Source organism: Myodes glareolus, chromosome 16, assembly GCF_982192425.1.
Source record: "Myodes glareolus chromosome 16, mMyoGla1.1, whole genome shotgun sequence".
NCBI lineage: Eukaryota > Metazoa > Chordata > Mammalia > Rodentia > Cricetidae > Myodes > Myodes glareolus.
This window is the reverse complement of record NC_142041.1, coordinates 9,171,838-9,192,063: the sequence shown is the minus strand read 5'-3', so window position 1 is coordinate 9,192,063 and position 20,226 is coordinate 9,171,838. Positions and strand designations below refer to the sequence as shown.

At 40.2% G+C, this 20,226-nt stretch overlaps 1 protein-coding gene across 1 annotated transcript in view; it reads left to right on the top strand.

Annotated features, from left to right (window-relative positions):
- Nucleotides 1-478: 478 nt before the first annotated feature.
- The window catches only part of Rab2a (RAB2A, member RAS oncogene family), a 64,147-nt gene continuing 44,399 nt past the window's right edge, over nucleotides 479-20,226 (top strand). Inside the window, exons 1-2 of the mRNA XM_085677028.2 lie at nucleotides 479-733; nucleotides 17,375-17,446. Coding sequence (XP_085533154.1) covers nucleotides 688-733; nucleotides 17,375-17,446 — 118 coding nt within the window. The 5' untranslated portion in view covers nucleotides 479-687. The remainder of the gene's footprint in view (nucleotides 734-17,374; nucleotides 17,447-20,226) is intronic.

The following is a 20,226-nucleotide window of genomic DNA, read 5'->3' as shown; positions in this document are numbered from 1 at the left end:
TAATGCTTCTGCACATACTTCAGGGTTTCATACAATACATACATAGAACATGATTAAGCCATATAAGTGCACATTACACAGCGCTTAGAATCATGGTCTGCTGTACATGCACATGTACATCCACTTGAAGATTCATACAGATTTGCTTTGGTTTTTACATGGGTGTAGGAGCAGCCGAACAGCATAGTATTCGGTGACAGGGACATACCAGGATTACTTCCGCCCGATTGAGCTGCCCCGCACCGAACGTCCTCTCCGCCTCCCGTCACGCGGGTCGGCGGCGGAACCCCAGCCGGCTCCGGTTTCCCGGCGACCTCCCGGCACCCGGCCGGAGGGGCGGGGCTGCGGGTGGGCGGGGCTCCGCGGTAGGCGGGGCTCCGAGCGGCGGGCGCTGCCCCGGCTCCTCCCCTCTCCTCCGGCGGCGCCGGCGGTGGCAGCACTTCCGGGTCGGCGCGGAGGCGGGGCGGAGGCGCCGCGGCTGTTATTGTTCCGAAGGGCTGGGCCGCTGCGTTCCGCGCTCGGCGCTGTCAGTTCGTCCCTCTGCCCCCTCGGGTCCTTGCTGCTGGCTCTGACGGCGGCCGACGGCGGGCGGGGCCCGGGTTCGCGGCCGAGCGGCGCCGGTGAGGGCGCGGAGGAGGCGCACAGCGGGAGGAGGAGCCGTGAGCCTGGCACGGAGCGGCCGCGGCCATGGCGTACGCCTATCTCTTCAAGTACATCATCATCGGCGACACAGGTGAGGCCGCCGGCGGGCCGTGGCGGGCCGAGGCGGGCAGGCGGGGCAAACGGCGGCGGTGGCGCGGCTGGCGCGGGTCGGGCGGCGCGGAGCGGCGCGGCGCCTCCCTTCCTCCCATCCTCCCTCGGTCCCCTGGCCGCCGCTCCATTTCCGCAGTGCTGGCGCTGATGACGTGGGCGCTGCGAGCGGCCGCGGCCTGGCCGGGGCCTTCCTCGCTCGGCCCGGGTCCACTGCAGCCGGGCCTAGGGCAGCCGTTTGCGGCTCCCGGAGAGGGTGACAGCAGGGCGGCCCAGCCCGGGACCCCCGCCTGGACTGTCTCCGCGGCCCGAGGAGGGAGAGGGAAGCTGAGCGAATCAGAGCGTGATGGGCCCCGGTCCGGATTTTTGTCCCCGGTCCCACCTCCCCGACCTGCACGCTTCCGCCTAGGCCTGCGCAAGGCGCACCCTGAAGTGGGACAGCCTGTTACGGAGAGATTATTTTTAAAAAGAATTTTTTTTTTTTTTGAAACGTTCTCAACTTCCAAGTCCGGATAAGTCGGGTCACATGACTTGATGGCAGGGTTGTTCCTTTCGGGGTCATTAAAGCATTGTAGAGCCCTGGCGACTTTTGCCACGTGTAAGCTGGGGTTATTGGATTTGATAGTAATGCAAGGCGGGTCAGTGCTCAGGGCGTGAGCATACCGTGATATGCTGATTGAGGACTTTTTTTTCCAGTTGTGTCAAGTCACAGTTGCTGATTTTCAGGTGACCTCGTGTACATTTGACGCAAAGGAAAAAAAAAATCAATTTTCAGTTAATGATATAAACCTAATACATTTCTCAAACAAATAAAACAAGCCCTTTATGAAATACTTCGAATACCTGCGATTTGGGCCATACTTCGAATCTAATAATAAGCCTAAAGCTTGTTCAGGTGTTAAAACTATTAATACACCGGAGTCTGATTTCAGTGGTGACTGTTGCACAACCCTGGACCCTTTGCACAACTTCGGCAATGTAGAAGCAACTTGAGGTGGCCCTGTAAAGAGTAGGTTCTATAAGTAACTGGAAGTATGTTGATTGCTGCCTAAAATAAAATCTTCCTGCTGTGAATACAGTTTTTCAACAAGGTTCTTTTGTGTGTGTGTGTGAGTGTGTGTGTGTGTGTGTGTGAGAGAGAGAGAGAGAGAACAGAAACTTGATCGTTTTCTATGCAAGGTACTGGGTAAAGCCATATTTTATTTTGTAAATTGTTTGGAAAGGGAAGAATCTAAGACCACTGAGATATAAAAAATAAAATAAAATTGGAGATAGCATAGCCTGGAACAGAAATGACTTATTACTTGGTTGTCTCAGCAGTAGCGAAAATTAGGTTTAGAATTTGTCTTGTTTTTTACTTGGGATCTCCTGTGGATTAATAAAGCAATATGCAGGGAATAATGGGGCTACAGATATGAGCGAGCTGGTACTCTGTATGACATTTGTCCCCATGCCACATCAGTTCTGTGCTTTAAAGGAAGGCACTCCTTTCTTGGCATTCTGTTGTGACCTAGTTCAGGCACTGGACTGCTGACACTGGACTGTAGAGTAGCACTTTGCCCACACTCCACTTCAGCTAGTACAGTTTAGCATGAGCTTAAGTTCCTGAAATACCTGTGTCAAGAGACAAACCCCTGCTCATTCATGCCTTTGCCTTTTTAGCTTGACCCTCAGTGAACTCTAAAATACCTGCCTGTTCTTCTGGCATTCTTTCCTACTGCATCTCCTTCTCTTGCCTGTGATGCCCAATGGCTAGTTTTTGAAGATTGCCTTGGTCCCTCCTCCTCCCTCTGACTTGGCCTGTATTCTGCCACAGTCTTTCCCTATGAAATTTTGTTAGTCTTTTAATAAAAGCCTTGCCCAGGTCTTTCAAATGCTTGCAGAATCAGCATATCTTGACCTCATATATGCCAGTGTTCTCCAGTTAGTACTGACTACTTATTTTCTGGATTATATTTCTCAATTTGTGTCATTTTTTTCTGATATTAACTCCAGATTGATTTTTATAGGTATAGGTATTTTTTTTATAGGTATTTATAGTTTCTATAATAAGTAATATCAGTGCCATGTAGCTTACCCTTAGCCCTTGGTTTGGGAAATTTTTTATTTTATTTTATTGCTTATTTATTTATTGAGGTAGGATCTCACTACATAGCCCAAGCTGGCCTCAAATAATTCTACTCAGTACTGGGATTACAGGCTCATCTAGTCCTTAGTCCTTGTGTTGAATTTTTCTTGGGTAGGGGGATCTTGGTTTGGGTTTGTTGTTGTTTGTTTTTATAGACAGATTTCACATAGCCCAAGCAGGTCTCTGTTTCTTGGTGTGGGGAAGGATGATGTTGAAATGATCCTCATGAACCACTTGGCACCACCTGGAGGTTTTGTTTTGTTTATAGTTATGGTCTTCGTTTTGTTTCATAAATTGGCCTCAACTTCAGATCCTCTTGCCTCTGTCTCTGAATGCTGGTTTGTTCCATTGAGTCGGTTATCTTTTAATCCTTCAACAAATTTGCTAGGTTTCTATTTCACATATGAAGAAAAGCAAGCTATGTTGTTTAGAAGAAATTATGTTTAGTACATGGTAGAACAAAGGACTCGGACTGTCTATTACATTGTGATAGCTAGTGACCTGGCTTTGTTTTATTTGGCATCCCTCACCTACCTCAGTTTTACCTTTGCTTTTTCTTCTTTGAGAAATGAAAGATAACTATATGGCCTGTCTGACTTGGAACTTGGTCTATAGACCAGGCTAACCTCAAACTCACAGAGACCGCCTGCATCTGCTTCCCCGGTGCTAGGATTAAAGGGGTGTATCACCATGCAAGATTCCTCAGTTTTGCTTTTTATAGCTTTGATAAAGCTTAGGTTTCACTGGTGGTGGCTCACACCTTTAAACCCAGCACTTGGGAGGCAGAGGCAAGTGAATCTCTGTGAATTCGATGCCAGCCCTGGTCTACAGAGAGAGTTCTGGGACAGGCTCCGAAGCTACAGAGAAACCCTGTCTTGAAAAACAAAACAAAACAAAAAACATAGGTTTTTCCCAATTATCTTAAATATTCTCATCTTCAGGTATAGCTGATGGTGACTGTCTGGGACCAAGTTGGGAGAGAGAGAGAGAGAAAGTGAATATTGATGTCTGTGCTGTTGCAGCCAACTTCTTGAAGGCAGGAGCAGGATGGTGCCTGGCACAGTCAGTACTGTCGTGAATGATAAATGTGATGTGTAGGTTTTGCTGGGCAGGCAGCATGGCATTTACCAAATTATTTTTCATTTGCAGAAATAGTAAAGGGCGTCGAAATTGAATTTTATGTAAATGAAGGATATAGGATATATTAATTTTTTGTTGTTTCTGTAATAAGCTACCAGAAAATTAGCAGCTCAAAGAAGACAAATTTATCTTAGCATCCTACAATTCAGATGTATGACGTGTCTGTGTTGGCAAAAGTCAAACCTTTGGCAAGGCTGGGTTCTGTTCTGGAGAGTCCTTGCTCATTCAGGTTGTTGGCTTAGTTCCAATAGCTGTAGCTATGGGGCTCCTATTCCTGTCTCTTTGCTAGATGTCATCTGAGGGCTTTTCCCAACTTTACATATCCATATATACATAACAACCACACACACACACACACACACACACACACACACACGAGGTGGGGGCACTGATTCTTCTTTCTCCTACAAGATAGTAACAGACAGTTGTCCACATTTTTCTTGTGTCCTGTCTTGTTTTGTTTTTCCAAGACAAGGTTTCTCTGTGTAACAAACCTGACTGTCCTGGAACTCATCTTGTAGACCAGGGTGTCCTAAAACTCACAGAGATCCACCTGCCTCTGCCTCCCCAGTGCTGGGATTGAAGGTGTGTGCGGCTGTGTTGTGTCCTATCTTTCTAAATCTTCTTGTGTCTTCTCATCTTGGATTAATCTAGGAGTCTCCATTGTTAAAGTTGCATGTAATTAGGTTGGGTTCACCTGGATAACAAAAATAACCTTTTCTTCCCTAAGTCTTGACTTTTGTTTTGTTTTTCTCGGTTGGTTGGTTCTTTCTAGGTCTCACTATGTAGTCAAGGCTGGTCTTGAGCTTGCAGCAGTCCCTCTTCTTCAGTCTCCCAACCGCTGGACTTAGAAGCATTTAACACTGTGTCCAGCTGCTGTTAAGTGGTTGTCTAAGGCAATCAGTCTCTCTGTGTGGTAACTCATTGTATCTGAGCAATAAAATCCATGGAGAGACTCTGTTTTTTAGTTGGAGAATGGGAAGCTGCCGTAGCACAACATTGCTAATAACTGACTAAGCTGGATTTTAAACCTGGGTCTTTCTAACTCCAGATTCGGCACTCTCCCCTGTGTTGTGCAGATTCTTTTGGTTCTTCTAAGCTCCTTATCAAATTGTCTGCTCTGGGTCTGCTAATCTTTTGGTTTTGTAGAGTTGCTGCTGAGTACTGCATAGTTCTTTATTTAAAGAGAAAGTACAGTGTACAGTCAGGGCAGAGTAGGTCTGTCCAAAGCTAGGATCAAGGATTTTCTTGACGCCTGCATCTATTACTGTGCAAATTTTCTGAGTCTTAGTACCTTTATATCATGGGAATGAAGACATTAGATTAGATATGTGTGTTAGATTAATATGTGTGTTAGATATTTTTCTATTACTGTTACAAAACACCATGATCAAGACAACTTATAAAAGAAAGTGTTTAATTGGGTTTACTATCTCAGTGTTAAAGTTCATGATGACAGAGAAAAGGCATGGTAGCAGAAACAGCTGAGACCTTACAGAGAGCTCCTGAGCACTGGGACTGTCTTTTGAAACCCCAAGCACTGCCCCCAGTGACACACCCTCTTCAAACAATCCTTCCAATCCTAATCCTTCTCAAAGAATTCCACCAAGTGCCAAATATTCAAAGTAGACGCCAGTGGGCGCCTTTCTCATTCAAAATATGTGGCTGTGAATTGTGTAAGAAATGGCAATAGCCCATCATCGCTTTGTTTTGTTTCCTTGAATGCTTCTGTAATTACCTCATATTTGTTTTAAAAACCAACCCAGATTTGCCCATGCTGCCTAGTATCCAAATAATACAGATTTAAAAACATGTTGTTTTGCTCTCTATGTGTCTTAATACATGAATTCCTTTCACCAGCTCCCCTGCCCCAGGACATTTCTGCTTACCTGCTTATTTATGGCCAAGTGGTACTTTTTAATAGTCTGCTACGGCTTTTCTTTAGCATTCCTGGCCTGTGTTGTGTTTTCTTTTGCTTCCTTTTTTTTTTTTTTGTATCTAGGTGGTTTGTATAAGCTTCCTTATATTAAGATGATTTGTTAACTGTCATTTTATCCTTTGTATCTGTTCATCTTGGTTCGTCCATCCATCCATCTACCCATCTCCAGCTCTACTAGTGGCGTTTTTCCTGTATGTGTGCACTTATTCCTGTGTAGGTACATGTGCACATGCATGTTGAAGTCTGAAATTAGTGCTGATTGTCTTCATCTCTCTTCACCTAAGATTTTCTTGGGAAAGTGTGTTTTTGTTTATTGACTAGGCTGGTTGGCCAGCGAGTTCCAGGGATCCTCCATCTCTGCTGTCTATTCCTCTCTCTGCCCTTGCCTCAGCATTATATTACAGACACTTGGCACCGTACAAGGTCTCATACTTGTTTGGCAAGAACTTTACTGGCTGAGCTGTCTTCCTAGCTTCCGCTAGTGATTTTTTTTTTTTCTCTCCAAAGACTCAGGATTTTATTTTAGGACAGACCTAAATGGTTACAAGAAATAGAAACCCTCTTTGACTAGCTGAGTAAAGGAACTAAACTGTAAAGGTGGTAGCACAGCACAGGGTGCAATCTGCCCATAATCCCTGAAGGTTTGACATCGAGGCAGGATCAGGAGTTCCAGGACATTCTGAGTTTGTTGTGAGTTTGAAGCCAGCTTGAGTTTTATTGTGAAACATTGTTTCAAAATAATACTAACACTAAAACTAATACCACCAAAAATAGGCTTATAGAACCCAAGAAAAACTGTAAGTGGGTGTTTGTTTACTGAGAAAGTATTGCTTTTTTTCTTGATCCTTGAGGTATTTGTGTGAAATGATACCTAAATTGTTTCAATATAATAAAAACTCATTAGTCGGAAATTGAGATAAAGACCTGATAAATTTTAGGAACAGCGGAGAGTCGAATGGCTGACCCTCTATGTTTCCCCTATCCACCAAACCTGGAAATCCCTCTTTTCTCTTCTCAATCTTCTCTAGCAAACTTCCTCAACTCTCCAACAACTCTATGACTAATCCCAGTCAGCCAATAACTGACTCCATCCTTTGACTCAAGATGGCTTTATCAGCACAGTAGAATGGCTGTAAGAACAAATGTCCTGCAGCATATCCCCCTTTTGTCTAAATAAAAAGGAAAAATTTTAGCTCTAACATAATAAAACTATATATAATAAGAACAATTATCAAATACATTCATGCTGGGCAGTAGTGGCGCACACCTTTAATTCCAGCACTTGGGAGGCAGAAGCAGATAGATCTCTGTGAGTTTGAGACCAGCCTGGTCTTCAGAGCAAGTTCCAGGACAGACACCAACGTTACACAGAGAAACCCTGTCTCAAAAAAACAAAAGAAAAAATGAAAAAAATAATACATACATACACAATGTCCAGTCCATTAGTATTTGGCAAATTCAGAGAAAATGTTTTATTATCTGTCCTATCTTGGTGAGTACAAAGTTTTGTACCTAATTTTTTTCTATCACAAGTACGGAAAACTGTAACTATAACTATCAATCTTCAACCCCTTCAGATACCTGAGAAGGACATACTATTAACTGAATAAACAGGAAGTGCAGAACAAGTAACTTCTGAAACTAAGAAATAACAGAGACATCTACCTGTCTGGACAGTCACTCCAAGGTTCCTCTGTCACGTTAGGGCATCTTTCTTCAGCCTGTGGGACTAAAGTATCTGACGGACTACTCTGTGAACATGAATTTTTTTTAATATTTATTTATTTATTTTAAATATTTATTTGTTTATTGTGTATACAATATTCTGTCTGTGTGTCTGCCTGCAGGCCAGAAGAGGGCACCAGATCCCATTACAGATGGTTGTGAGCCACCATGTGGTTTCTGGGAATTGAGCTCAGGACCTTTGGAAGAGCAGGCAGTGCTCTTAACCACTGAGCCATCTCTCCAGCCCATGTGAACATGAATTTTGAAGGACTGTACTACCTTGTCTTGGCAGAATTCAGCAGTTGCCTTCTTTTGTGTCCTGTTTGTCCAATTTGGACAGCATACTGTCTGCAGTCGAGGAAAGGGCAGTTTCTTTGTCCAGTAGCTAACTTTGCCTCAGATGGTAGCAGGCCTCATACGGAGGTTCTTCAGTGCCCATCATCATCTTTTGAAGTAAATTGGTGCTGCCAGGAGCAAACGAGTCTCACTTTCATGAAAAGCCTTATGTTCTTAAAACATTAAAATGTCATATTCTGTAGATCTCTGAAGTGTTTGAAGACTGTCTGTTTAAAATATATCTCTGATTGACCTTGAAAACATACCTAACATGACTATAAGTTTGATTGTTATAGATGACTAACTACTAAGCTGTGTTTCTTTGTTATCCTAAATAGCTGTCAAGGACTAGAACTTTACATTTTTAAATGAGCTACATAAGTACAATACTTTAAACGACATAAAAACATGTAACACAAAGAACAAAAATAAACTTAAATTTCTATCAGTATACAAAATTAACTTGAGTAGAAACATATACAGTACAACAAAATAGCCTTGTTTGTATCAATATATAGAAATTCATACCAATGTAAAATGTTTGAGACTAATAATTACTCTTTTAGCTTAAAAGTAGATCCCATAACCTACCCTTTTATTCAATCATTTCTATATCTCCCTTTTTTCTTTTCAGAAAGGGATCCCAGAATCTAAACCTCCCTTGCTTAGTTTTCTTCCTGACCATGACCAAAAACAACTTTCAACTAACCTGTCAAACATCTATAAAATCACCAAAGACCAAAAACCACACAACCCACCTCTTGGGAATGTGGTCATCATTTTGTTAAAATTACTTCCTGCTGTCTATGGACAATGTCCTCTTTAGGGGACCCTGAGAAAATTGAGATACAATGTTCAAGTTACGGGATAGCTACCTGTTGTCCAATCTCTGTGTGATATGAAAGTGCAGAGCTTGTCTGAAGTCCTGACTGGAGTAGTTTACGAGACAGGGCCATCTTAGCTAACCACTTTGAAGTGGTCCTGAGCAGTTTGTAGTCCAAAGATGATTTTTGGGTGGTGTTTTTCAGCTTACTGGAGTTAGCACAATTCAGGTGGATTCATCATTGTTGAGCCCCAATATCCTTTTGAAGACTTCATAGGTTTCTGTTAGGAATGGTTGCAGTTCACTGCAGAAAAGTTAAACACTTTAAATGTCATATGCATCAGATATCAGAGAGCTTAATGGGCCACTGTAGATTAATTCTTAGTTGCTTCCTTCAGACTCAAGCCTAAAACCACATACAGGAAACTAGATAAAGCTTATTTCTAGAATTAGTTAGTACTGTATATGACCATTAATATCACAGCAGAAGGTTTAAGTATATATAATCTTAAAAATTTAGAGATAATATTTATACCTTAAGAAGAGTTTTAAAGAGATTAGTGGCAAGAGAATAGTGCCATGCCATTAGGCCATTTTACTCTTTTGGGGTGGGGGACATTTTTCTGGATGATTTGTCCTTTCAGATGTCTTTATTTGTCCAGTAGTTTTTAGATTCCTTAGTTCCATGATTTTATTCTTTTGGAAAGACAAAAACCCAACCTTAACTCTGGGGAGTTTCCCTTCTTGGCAGGTTGAATAGCCACGCTGTTAGATGAATTATTACCTCTTCTCATCAAGAGGTCTCTCTTGTTCAAATCTAATCTTAACCAATCTTGATGGTATCCATAGCTTTTCTTCTCCTGTAGAAACAAAAGCAAAACCTCTTCCCCAATGTAGCACTTATTCTGGTTTCCATTCTGAGGTCAACATATTCTTAAAGTATGCAGGCTGATTTAATTTGGCATTTTTTTTCCCTATTAGCCAATGTTTCTCCACAACTATGGCTTCTTACTTGTTAGTATTTAAAAAGTTTAAAATTAGGCTAGGCAGTGGTAGTGCATGTCTTTAATCCCAGCACTTGGGAGGCAGAGGCAGGCAGAACTCTGTGAGTTCAAAGCCAGCCTGTTCTTTAAGAGCTAGTTCCAGGACAGCCTGTCTCAAAAAACCAAAACAAAACAAATTTAAAGTTAATAAAGCATTGTGCATTCTATCCCTGAGGGTCTTTATTATCCCCCCCTTTTTAAATTAAAATATCTTTTAGAGTGTGATTAGATCTTTCTATAACTGCCCTAAAGGACTGTGTGGTTTACCTATAATATGCAAAATACTGTTTCATTTTAATAGAGACACATGCTGGAGCATTGTCAGTCTTAATTTGTACAGATACTTCCTTAATGGTTATAACTCACAAGTCTGTGATTACAGAATCATCCTCAGAGCTCAAAGCTTTGCCTTTTGGAATCCTGATATGTATATGTGATATGGTGTACATACTTTAATTTCCCAAACTCAACAAAATAAAATGTATCTATTTGCCAAATTTCATTTCCTTGAGTACCCTTTGGAATACTTCTTGCAGATAGTGGAGTTTGGTTATATAAAGAACAAGCAGGACATTTCCTAATTTCCTTGACTTGTCCAATGATAGAAAACTCTTTCTTCAAACCCTTGCTACATGGTGTTTCTTTTGAAATTCAGAGTCTTCCAACACATTTCCTATCAGTAGCTGAACAATTTCATCATTACCTTGTAGGAGAGGGTAGACCCAAATGGGATCTGATACATATTATTTGCAAGGATTAGTTTCCATTTCTTATTATTTCTTATAATTGAATAAATGACAAAGGTAATCCTAAATTATCTAAGTTCAATGGCTTCTATATGTAAAAATTCTTTCTGCATATTGAGAATCAGTAACTATATTAAGAGGTTCTGGAAAATCTAATAATACCATAAGAATAGCATATAATTCTGACTTTTGAACATACTCATAGGGACTTTGAGCCACTTTACTTAATTTTTCTGACTTATAACCTTTATTGATTTATTTGCATCATTGTAGAATGTAGGGCCTCCAGAAATTCTTGCTCACATTCTGTGAGGAAGAATTCAATTAGTTCTTTTTATAAACTGAAGTCTCTTGCTTTTGTGATATTTGTTCTAATCTCCCAAGAAATTACTACAGGCTCTTTGCCAGTGTTCTTTTTTTTTTGTCCATAATGAGGCAATTTCAGCATTAGTAAAAACTTAACTACAATTTTTGCTGGGTCTATTTCTGTTAATTGATGAAGTCTCATTTTTTTCAGATTCTATTCAGAAACCTTTTTGCCATAGTTCTTTAATTTTTTACTCTGTGTGGCAAAAATATCCGTTCTAAAATATTATCTTCTCTCTGTGTAAAAATTCCTGTAGCAAAATGCATAGAAGGTAGTTTGACCCAGATATAATCAAGCTATGGATTCAAGTGATCCACATTTGCATCTTGTAGTTTCTTTTCTACCTAAGCCAATTGTCTCTCAGTCTCAGCTGATAATTTTATTGAACTATTTAAATCCTTATAACTTGTAAGATTTGAAAAAAAAATACTTAGCTCTCAAGTTTTTAATCCCGTCTTAGAACTTTTTAAAAATTATTGAGTTCTCAATCTCTCCTGATTTGTACATTCTGTGGTTGACTATTTTGTAAACCTATCTTATATTCTAAATAATTAATAGAGTCTCCTCTTTGTATTTTTTTTCAGGAGCAATTGTAATCCCCAACAATGCAAAAAATAATAATTTTTTTTTGCTTCTTCAAGCATTTTTCTAAGGTATTTGCTTCTAAATCAGCTAGTAAGATTTCAGCTATATAATGGTAAATTACAGATTGAGGAAACTGATTATGAATTATTTGCAATGGCTGTTGTACAAAATATTGTCCTTTCCAGGGACAACCATGCATGTCTCCCTTAGGGGCCTCTTTGTTTCTTAGTTTTCTGGGGTTGTGGGCTGGAGGCTAGTTATCCTTTACTGTATGTCTGCTGTCCACTTAAGAGTGAATGTGCATCATGTTTTCTTGATGGGTCTGGGTTACCTCACTCAATATAGTTTTTTTTCTAGTTCCATTCATTTGCCATCAAATTCAAGATGCCATTTTTTATATTGCTGAGTAATGATCTATTGTGTAAATGTACCATTTTTTTTTTATCCATTCCCCAGGTGAGGGGTATCTAGGTTGTATCCAGGTTCTGGCTATTACAAATAATGCTGCTATGAACATAGTTGAGCAAATGTCCTTGTGGTATGAGTGTGCATCCTTTAGGTATATGCCTAAGAATGGTATTTCTGGGTCGTGCAGTAGGTTGATTCCCAGTTTTCTGAGAAACCGCCATACTAATCTTCAAAGTGGCTGTACAAGTTTACATTCCCACCAACAGTGGAAGAGTGCTCTCCCTTTACTCCACATCCTCTCCAGCATAAGCTATCAGACTGCTGTAAGATGGTTTCTGAGAGTTGTTTTGATTTGCATTTCCCTGATGGCTAAGGATGTTGAGCATTTCCTCAAATGTCTCTTAGACATTTGAGTTTCTTCTGCTGAGAATTCTCTCTTTAGATCTGTACCCCACTTTTTAAATTGGATTCTTTGGTTTTTGATGCCTAATTTCTTGAGTTCTGTATATATTTTGGAGATCAGCCCTCTGTCAGATGTGTGGTTAGTGGCAATCTTTTCCCATTCTGTAGGCAACCATTTTGTCTTGTTGACCGTGTCCTTTGCCTTCTCAGTTTTAGGAGGTTCCATTTATTAATTGTTGCTCTCAGCATCTGTGCTACTGATGTTTTATTTAGGAAGTGGTCTCCTGTGTCAGTGCTTTCAAGGCTACTTCCCACTTACTCTTCTGTCAGGTTCAGTGTAACTGGATTTATGTTTGATCCATTTGGACTGGAGTTTTTTGCTTGGTAATAGGTATGGATTTATGTGTTCTTCTGCATGTTGACATCCAGTTATACCAGCACTATTTGTTGAAGATGATTTCTTTTTTCCATTGTATAATTTTGGCTTCTTTGTCAAAAATCAGGTATTTATGGGTGTGTGGATTGTCAAGGTCTCTGATTTGATTCCATTGATCCACATATCTGTTTTTATGCCAATACCAAGCTCTTTTTATTATTATAGCTCTGTAGTATAGCTTCAAGTCAGGGTCACATGTCAAGGCATATCTTTTAAAAATAGAATGTGTGTGTGTGTACACATATAATTTAAGTAAAATTTATGAATATATGAGTTCAGTATTAACATATATCATTTCCACCCCCTCCTCTCCTCTCTAATTCCTTCTGTGCCCCAAACTCCCTTTCAGATTCAGACTTTATATTTAATTACTTTCATTGCATATTATATGCATACATAAATATATGTACAACCTGCTGGATCCATTTAGGATCCATTTGCTCCTATGTATGTATTTAGAGCTGAGCACTTGATGTTAGGTACCAATTAGGCTTGTCCTTGGGGAAGACTTTCTCTCTCTCTCTCTCTCTCTCTCTCTCTCTCTCTCTCTCTCTCTCACCATTAGTTTCCTTCATCTTAAGGGTAAATGAGTCTTGTGAGAATGTTCCCATCTTCATTTGCATTTCAGCTGGCAGTATTATCTTGTTTAGGCAACAGATTGTTGAAATTTTATGGATTAGCTCCTGTTACATATAGAAGACAGTGTCTCCCAGCAGATATTTTTGTCTCTAGCTCTTACCAGTCGTTCTGCTCCCTTCTTTGGTGATGACCCCTGAGCCTTAGCAATAGGGATTATGTTGTAGATTTATCAGTTGGGGTTGGGTACTTACTTCATGATCAGTTCTTTACATTTTGACTATTTATGAATTCCTCTATATAATTTTAATATAACCTATTGCAATATTTTAAAATTCATTTTGAGTCTATAATTTGAAAAATTTAGTGTTTTCATATATATTGCAATCATTGAAGAATTTGAATTTATTTCTGCTGTTAGGTTCCATTTGGCTAAGTCAGATAGGAAGGGATGAAGACATAGATGACAAACATGCATGCCCATCTTGAGCCTTTATAGAGGCACATCCCACGTAAGAAGCAACGTGAATGCCAAATTTCCCAAGATGTGTTGTCACCTGTGCATTATAGAACATTGATAGAGCCACAGCTTGTGGAATTACATCATTAAATTTCTCAGTTCTCTCTAAAATTGGTATAATGTCTGCCAAGTGCTTGTTCAAACACCCATTTCTTCTCTAAATTCACAGTGTATTCAAGTGGCAATTAAGTGTGTCATTTATTTACTGCTGGTATGCTAGTGTAAGTATGTTCATGCTTGGTATGTTGACATATGCTTGTAATTTCAACATCTAAGAAGCTGATACAGGAAGATTAAGAGTTAGAAGTCATCTTGTGGTGTATAGGAAGTTCCAGGCAAGCCTGAATATATTAAGACCTTATCTCAAATTGAATTAATTACTATTAATTAAATAAAATTTGTAGAAGAATTTGGTTTTAGTCCATTTTTAGCAATAATTGCTATGCATCTAGAAGTCAAATGGTATCACAAGTCCATCTTTGATTATTTTGACCTAGACCTCACTCTTGAACATTTTCCAAGAGTCTCTATTTATAATTAGAAGATTTTGATTGGTATGGTGTCTCTACTGTATGACCTCTTCATCTTCTGTTTTCTCATGTAATGCCAGGCTTAGCTGACTTTACCGGTTTTTCTTTTGTTTTGTTTTGTTTTTTGAGCTTGATGTAAAACTATGTACAGGTGCCTTATAAACGACAGAGTGGTTTACTAATAATGGTACTTAAAGCTAATTGTTCCCTTCATTGAGCGTCCTAGAATTAAATTGGAGGGGGGTTTCCTATTCAAAAAGGTTATTTACTTTGCTGATTTCAAACCACTTAAATTTAAGAACACAAGATCATATGTTAATCCCAAAATACTAGTTTTTTTGGTCTTGATATCTTTTGTACTCAGTAAACTTGAAAAGGTTCTTTTCAGCCTGACAGTGGTTGAACCTTTTCACAGCCTTTAATTCCAGCACTTGGGAGGCAGAGATAGGTGGATCTCTGTTAGTTCGAGGCCAGCCTGGTCTACAAGAGCAAGTTCCAGGACAGGCACCACCCTTCAAAAAAAAGTCTTCATGAGTCACTCAAAATAGGGAAGATATTCTAGTTTTCACTAGTCTTCAGGAAATCAGAGACACACAGTAGTTACCTTCTTTTACCTGAACTTCTCTGTTTACTTCTCTGATGCTACTGCATGTGCTGGCTACTTTTATATCAACTTAAGGAAACATCACTTGGGGAAGCAAGGCTCTTAGTTGAGAAAAACAAATGCAAGTTTATAGTGCATTTTCTTAATGATTGATGTGGGCGGGCCCAGCCCATTGTGTATGGAACCACCTCTAGGCTGGTGGTCCTGGATACCATAAGAAAGAAGACAAAGCAAGCCATGAGAGAACAAAGCCTTAATTAAGCAGTACTCCTCCATAGCTTCTGCGCTGGTTCCTGTCTCCAGGTTCCTACCTTGAGTTCTTGCCCTTACTTCTCTGGATGATGGTGACTACAAGAGATAAACCCTTTCCTCCCCAAGTTGCTTTTGTTTATGGTGTTTTATCAGAGCAATAGAAACCCTGAGACTGCATGAAGGATTTCTCATTTTTAAAAGAATGAAGTTGGTAGTTCTGCAGGCCTGTTTTGTAGAAATGAATCCAATAATAAAAAGCTATCCCATCTGTTTGATTAAAGTATCATTTTTTCCATTTCAAAGGGGGAAGTAAAAGTGTGCATGGCCCCAATCACTTCTACTCAAAACTTTGCTTTATTTAGTACAAAAATAAATAGCAGAATGAGCTATCAGTTATAAATTTAAACAAATAATTGTATTCTGATGTTTGTATCCTAATTTCATCAACAGAATTATGCAATGTTACTATTATTGTACTTTTTAAAGTATCCTTCTGTAACACATATTAGTCTTAATTTTTTTAATTTCTATGTAATTCAACCATATAAATCTGTTTCTGCTTCTTGTAGTCTACTTCTGTGTTATCTACTAGAAACCAACTCTGTTGAAACAAGATTTTAGTGAAAAACTTAGATTCCTGGTTCTGAGCAGCAACATCTGATTGACAGCCTCTGTCAGTTTCATCTCAGCTTTCAGAGAGATCACAGAAGGGTACTCAGGATGCCAGGTTGCCAAAAACAAATGTCCCCTAGTTTTTGTTTTAGTTTTTTGGTGTTTATGTTGTTTGTTTGTTTGTTTTATTTTGGTGTTTTTTTTTTTCCAAGACAGTCTTTCCCTATGTGTATCTCTCACTGTCCAAGAACTCACTCTGTAGATCAGGCTGGCCTCAAACTCACAGAGAACCACCTGCCTCTGCCTCCCAAGAGCTGGGATAAAAGGTGTGTACCACCACCGCCTGGCCTGGCCTTGCGGTTTTTGTTTTGTTTTGTTTTTTTAAAAGCAAGGTCTCACCATGTGGCCTTGGATCACACTACTTGGACCAGGCTGGCCTCAGATTTAGAGCTCTGCTCGCTCTACCTCCAGAGCACTGGGATTCAAGATGTATGTCACCACACCTGGCCACTAAAACTATTGTCTTCAGTGTTGTTTATTGGTAATCTGTGCATTTGTGTATGAAGCCAGGTTTCCAGATCAGCTGCTATTTGCATTTGTATTTTTATAAATGTTACTTAATGACTTTCACAGAGTCTCTCAATGTCCTGTTGTTCTAGACTTTTCCCTTTTTCTGAAGTCATCTCAGACGAAGCTGAGGTTGAGGGTTAGCTCACTGCTATATGTGGCAGCTCTGAGTTTGCTGAACCAGACTACGTTTTTTGCAAAGAACTTGGTCTTTAAATTCTTTAAGAGGCACCAGTATGTTTTGAATGTGAGATTCTTGAAAATTTGTCCACTGAAGAAGAGGATCTGATACAAAGAGAAGCATGAACATGAGCTGAAAAGGGCTGGCTAGTTCTTGGGACCTACGGCAAAGGCTGAGCCCGGCCTTTAAAGGAAAGGGACACTGCTGCAGTGTTGAAAGGACTCAGGTGGCACGGCTAAGAGGGCTCTTGGAGGGAAGAAGTGAAGTGTTGTAAAAACCTGTTGGATTTTGACTTTTTAGTTAAATAGAATAATAAATGAGTTCTAAAGTTACTCTGTCCTGAGTGCTTTATAATTTAGCTGATTTAATTCTCCCTGCCCTGTGATATGGATGCATTTAATCCTCATTTTGTAAATGACAGAAAGGATACATGTGTCCAGCTTCCCTAGGTGGTGCTTTGGTGGGAACTGCTAAGACCTAGTTGCTATACTAGGAGTTTATGTGCCAGCCTCCTTTGCATGGAAAACTAATGAATAAGGAAGCGCAAAGGGGTTATTTTAAAACTTGGAGAACTGTAAATAATGACTGACTGGACGACAGCAGCAGAAACCCTTGCTGCCGCTCCTCTGTGCTTTTGTAAGGTCAGTCTTAATTTAGGTGGGTTTTATTTTCCTCTGATTATTTGTTCATTTTTTAATTTCTAGGTGTTGGTAAATCGTGCTTATTGCTACAGTTTACAGACAAGAGGTTCCAGCCAGTGCATGACCTCACAATTGGTAAGTTTTAGAAAAGAATAAAACATTTAAAGTTTTCAATAGCTTTTGTGCTCTGTGCTAGTGGGTCCACTATATAAAAGTAGTGAAACTAGATTTGTTGTACAAAATTTAGTCTCCATTACATTTTAGAAATACATATAGTAAAAATAGATATTAACTAACTTTTCATACAGGGTTAAAATGCAAAAGACATTAGTACTTAAGATTTTAATTAAATTTAATTATGAATCATACTGTTAAGAGACAGTACTGCACCATGGTAGGAACTCATTGGGAATTAAAGCAAGTCTTATCAGTAACTGAGCAAACTGCTTCACCTCTCCATATTTTCAGCCTTGCTGTCCCTACAGTGAGAGTAACACTAAGAATTCCACCAAGTTACTGTGATCAGGAAATGAACAGTAAGTGTAAAGCATAGGAACAGTGTCCTGCAGTGTGGCAAATCCAGCATGTTTGCTGTAATTATTAAACAGGACCGTCAGCAGAGTATGAGTTGTATGAGGTAGGTACTAGTAACAAGTAGACATCCAGTGTTAATTATTGTTATTTTGCATAGTGTTATTACTACTTTTTTATCAGCATGCAAAACTGCAAATTTAAAATGAGTAAAAACTAAGAATTTTAGAGAGTTACAGTTTGTTTGAAAAAAATATATTGATGGCCAGGCATGATGCTCCTGTAAACCCAGTGCTTGAGAAACAGGCAGGAGGTTCACCACAAGTCCAGAGCTAGCATGGTCATTATAGTGAGTTCCAGGCCAGGCAGGGCTATGTAGCAAGATGTCTCTTACAAAAAATTATCAATAGATAGATAGATAGGTAGATGATCTAGAGCAGCAGTTCTCAGCCAATGGGTTCTGACCTCTTTGGTGGTCAAAGGACCCTTTCACAGGGGTTGCATATCAGATATCCTGCATATCTAAAGAGTAGTTGGAAATCTCATAATTCTTTTGCTTAGTAACAGTCACTGACTGTTTATTTCTATCTTGGAGCTGGGTTCGTTTTGTTATTGTTTGTTTAAGACAGATCTCAAGATGTAGTTCAAGGCGGTTCTTGAATTTGCCTTCTGCCTTCACCTCCTGAATTCTGGGGTTACAGTTGTGTTCTACCACACCCAGTCCTTTAAGTCATTGATTCTGTTACTTTACTGATCCGTGCTTTGTTAACAGTACATGCAGGAGGATCTAGGAGTCAAGGCCAACCAACCTCATCTAGTAGTGAGTTTGAGTCTAGTCTAGACAACAGGAAGCCCTGTCTCAAACAAACAAAAGGAGTTCAGCCAAAACTAAGGTTGTATGAAAAACTCTTTTAGAAACCCACTGCTTTGTAAAGTTGTTATTGTTGTTGTTTGATTGCCTGTACTTTAAGGAGTTTAAGCACAGGTATCCTCCATGGGCAGACAGTGCTTTCTCTAGAAGATCTGGGTGATTAAGTGAAAATCTTAGTATCAGGTGTAGAATTCCTCCCTGTGAGTTATGTATTGGTCAAGGAGGCTCCAGAGGTACTGCCATTGTTCTTGGTTGCCCCCCAAACTTAACAGTGTTTAATTGGAAGCTCTGCTCCAGCCTCATTCTCCCACATTCCAGCCCCCCTCCCCTCAGATGTTCGGTTGGGAGCCCAGCCCCCAGTCTTCCCATTCCAGACCTTGCTCTTCCCCAAGGGTGTGTCCTTCCCCCCACCAGCTACTCAAGACCTGGTCACTAGATCTGCCTTAGGCTCTCTCTCTCTCTCTCCTGCCTTCCTGAGAGTTAACTGGGAGTTGTTTCCCTCTGTTTTGCTTTACTCTGTTTATAAAACCTGAGTTTATTAATTCAACTGGATTTGACTTTATTGCATCGGTGAACGGACCCACTACCAGGGATTTTTAAAATACTTATCAAATAGTATGACCACCCCTGCTACTAAAGACACAACTCACTTTTGTTGCAGGACATTTAAAAAAAAAATCAAATTGGAACAAATTTGAGAGCTTTTTACCTGTTGGTTATTTTCATAGCTGGAAGATGCTATACAAGCCTGTGGGAGAGATAAGCTATCAGTGTTATTAACCAGCAGCAAACCCTGGGTGTCCTAATGTTCTTTCTCCAGGAAGAAGTGCCTGTATGTACAACAGTGGCACAAGGGTTTTGGTGATAACTATATACTTTGGGATTAGATTTGAGGCCTGCTCCACAGGAGAGAATTCTTAGCTAATACTGTAAACTTGGTCAAAAGCCCAATGCTAGGGAGGTCATGGCCCTAGACCCCTTAGGGCATATTACTGTTGTCTTGTTAGATGAATATAGTGTCAAGCTGTCATGATTTCCCTTGGCATATGTTCTTGGCCAGGTTTACAATACCAGGCATGAATTTCCTCCTGTGGAGTGGGCCTTAAGTCCAATCAGAAAGCAATTGATTATCCACAGATACTTATGACACTATTTTGTCAATGGGCATATCTTGTCAGGCCAGTGGATTTTTGTAGTTTGCAGTGATCACAGCTGGGTCAGATTTTAATAACTTCTCCTGAGCAGCTTTCGTAGCACCTTTGGCACTGTGAGAGCCAGCCAGCAGGAAGGAAGCCTCCAGGTCATGTCCTGTCACCAAAGTATCCGATGCCTTGAGTAATAAGATCGGGCTGTTGAAGTTTGGTGGGCATCCTAGAGCATCAGCAACAGGTCATGTTGTTCTGTGTGCCTTGGCACCTCAGCTGCAGAGTTGTCGGTACTGGGGATTTTCAGACTTCATCTTACGCAGCAAAATCCACCTCACAGATTAAGCAAAATGAGACTTTATTGCTTT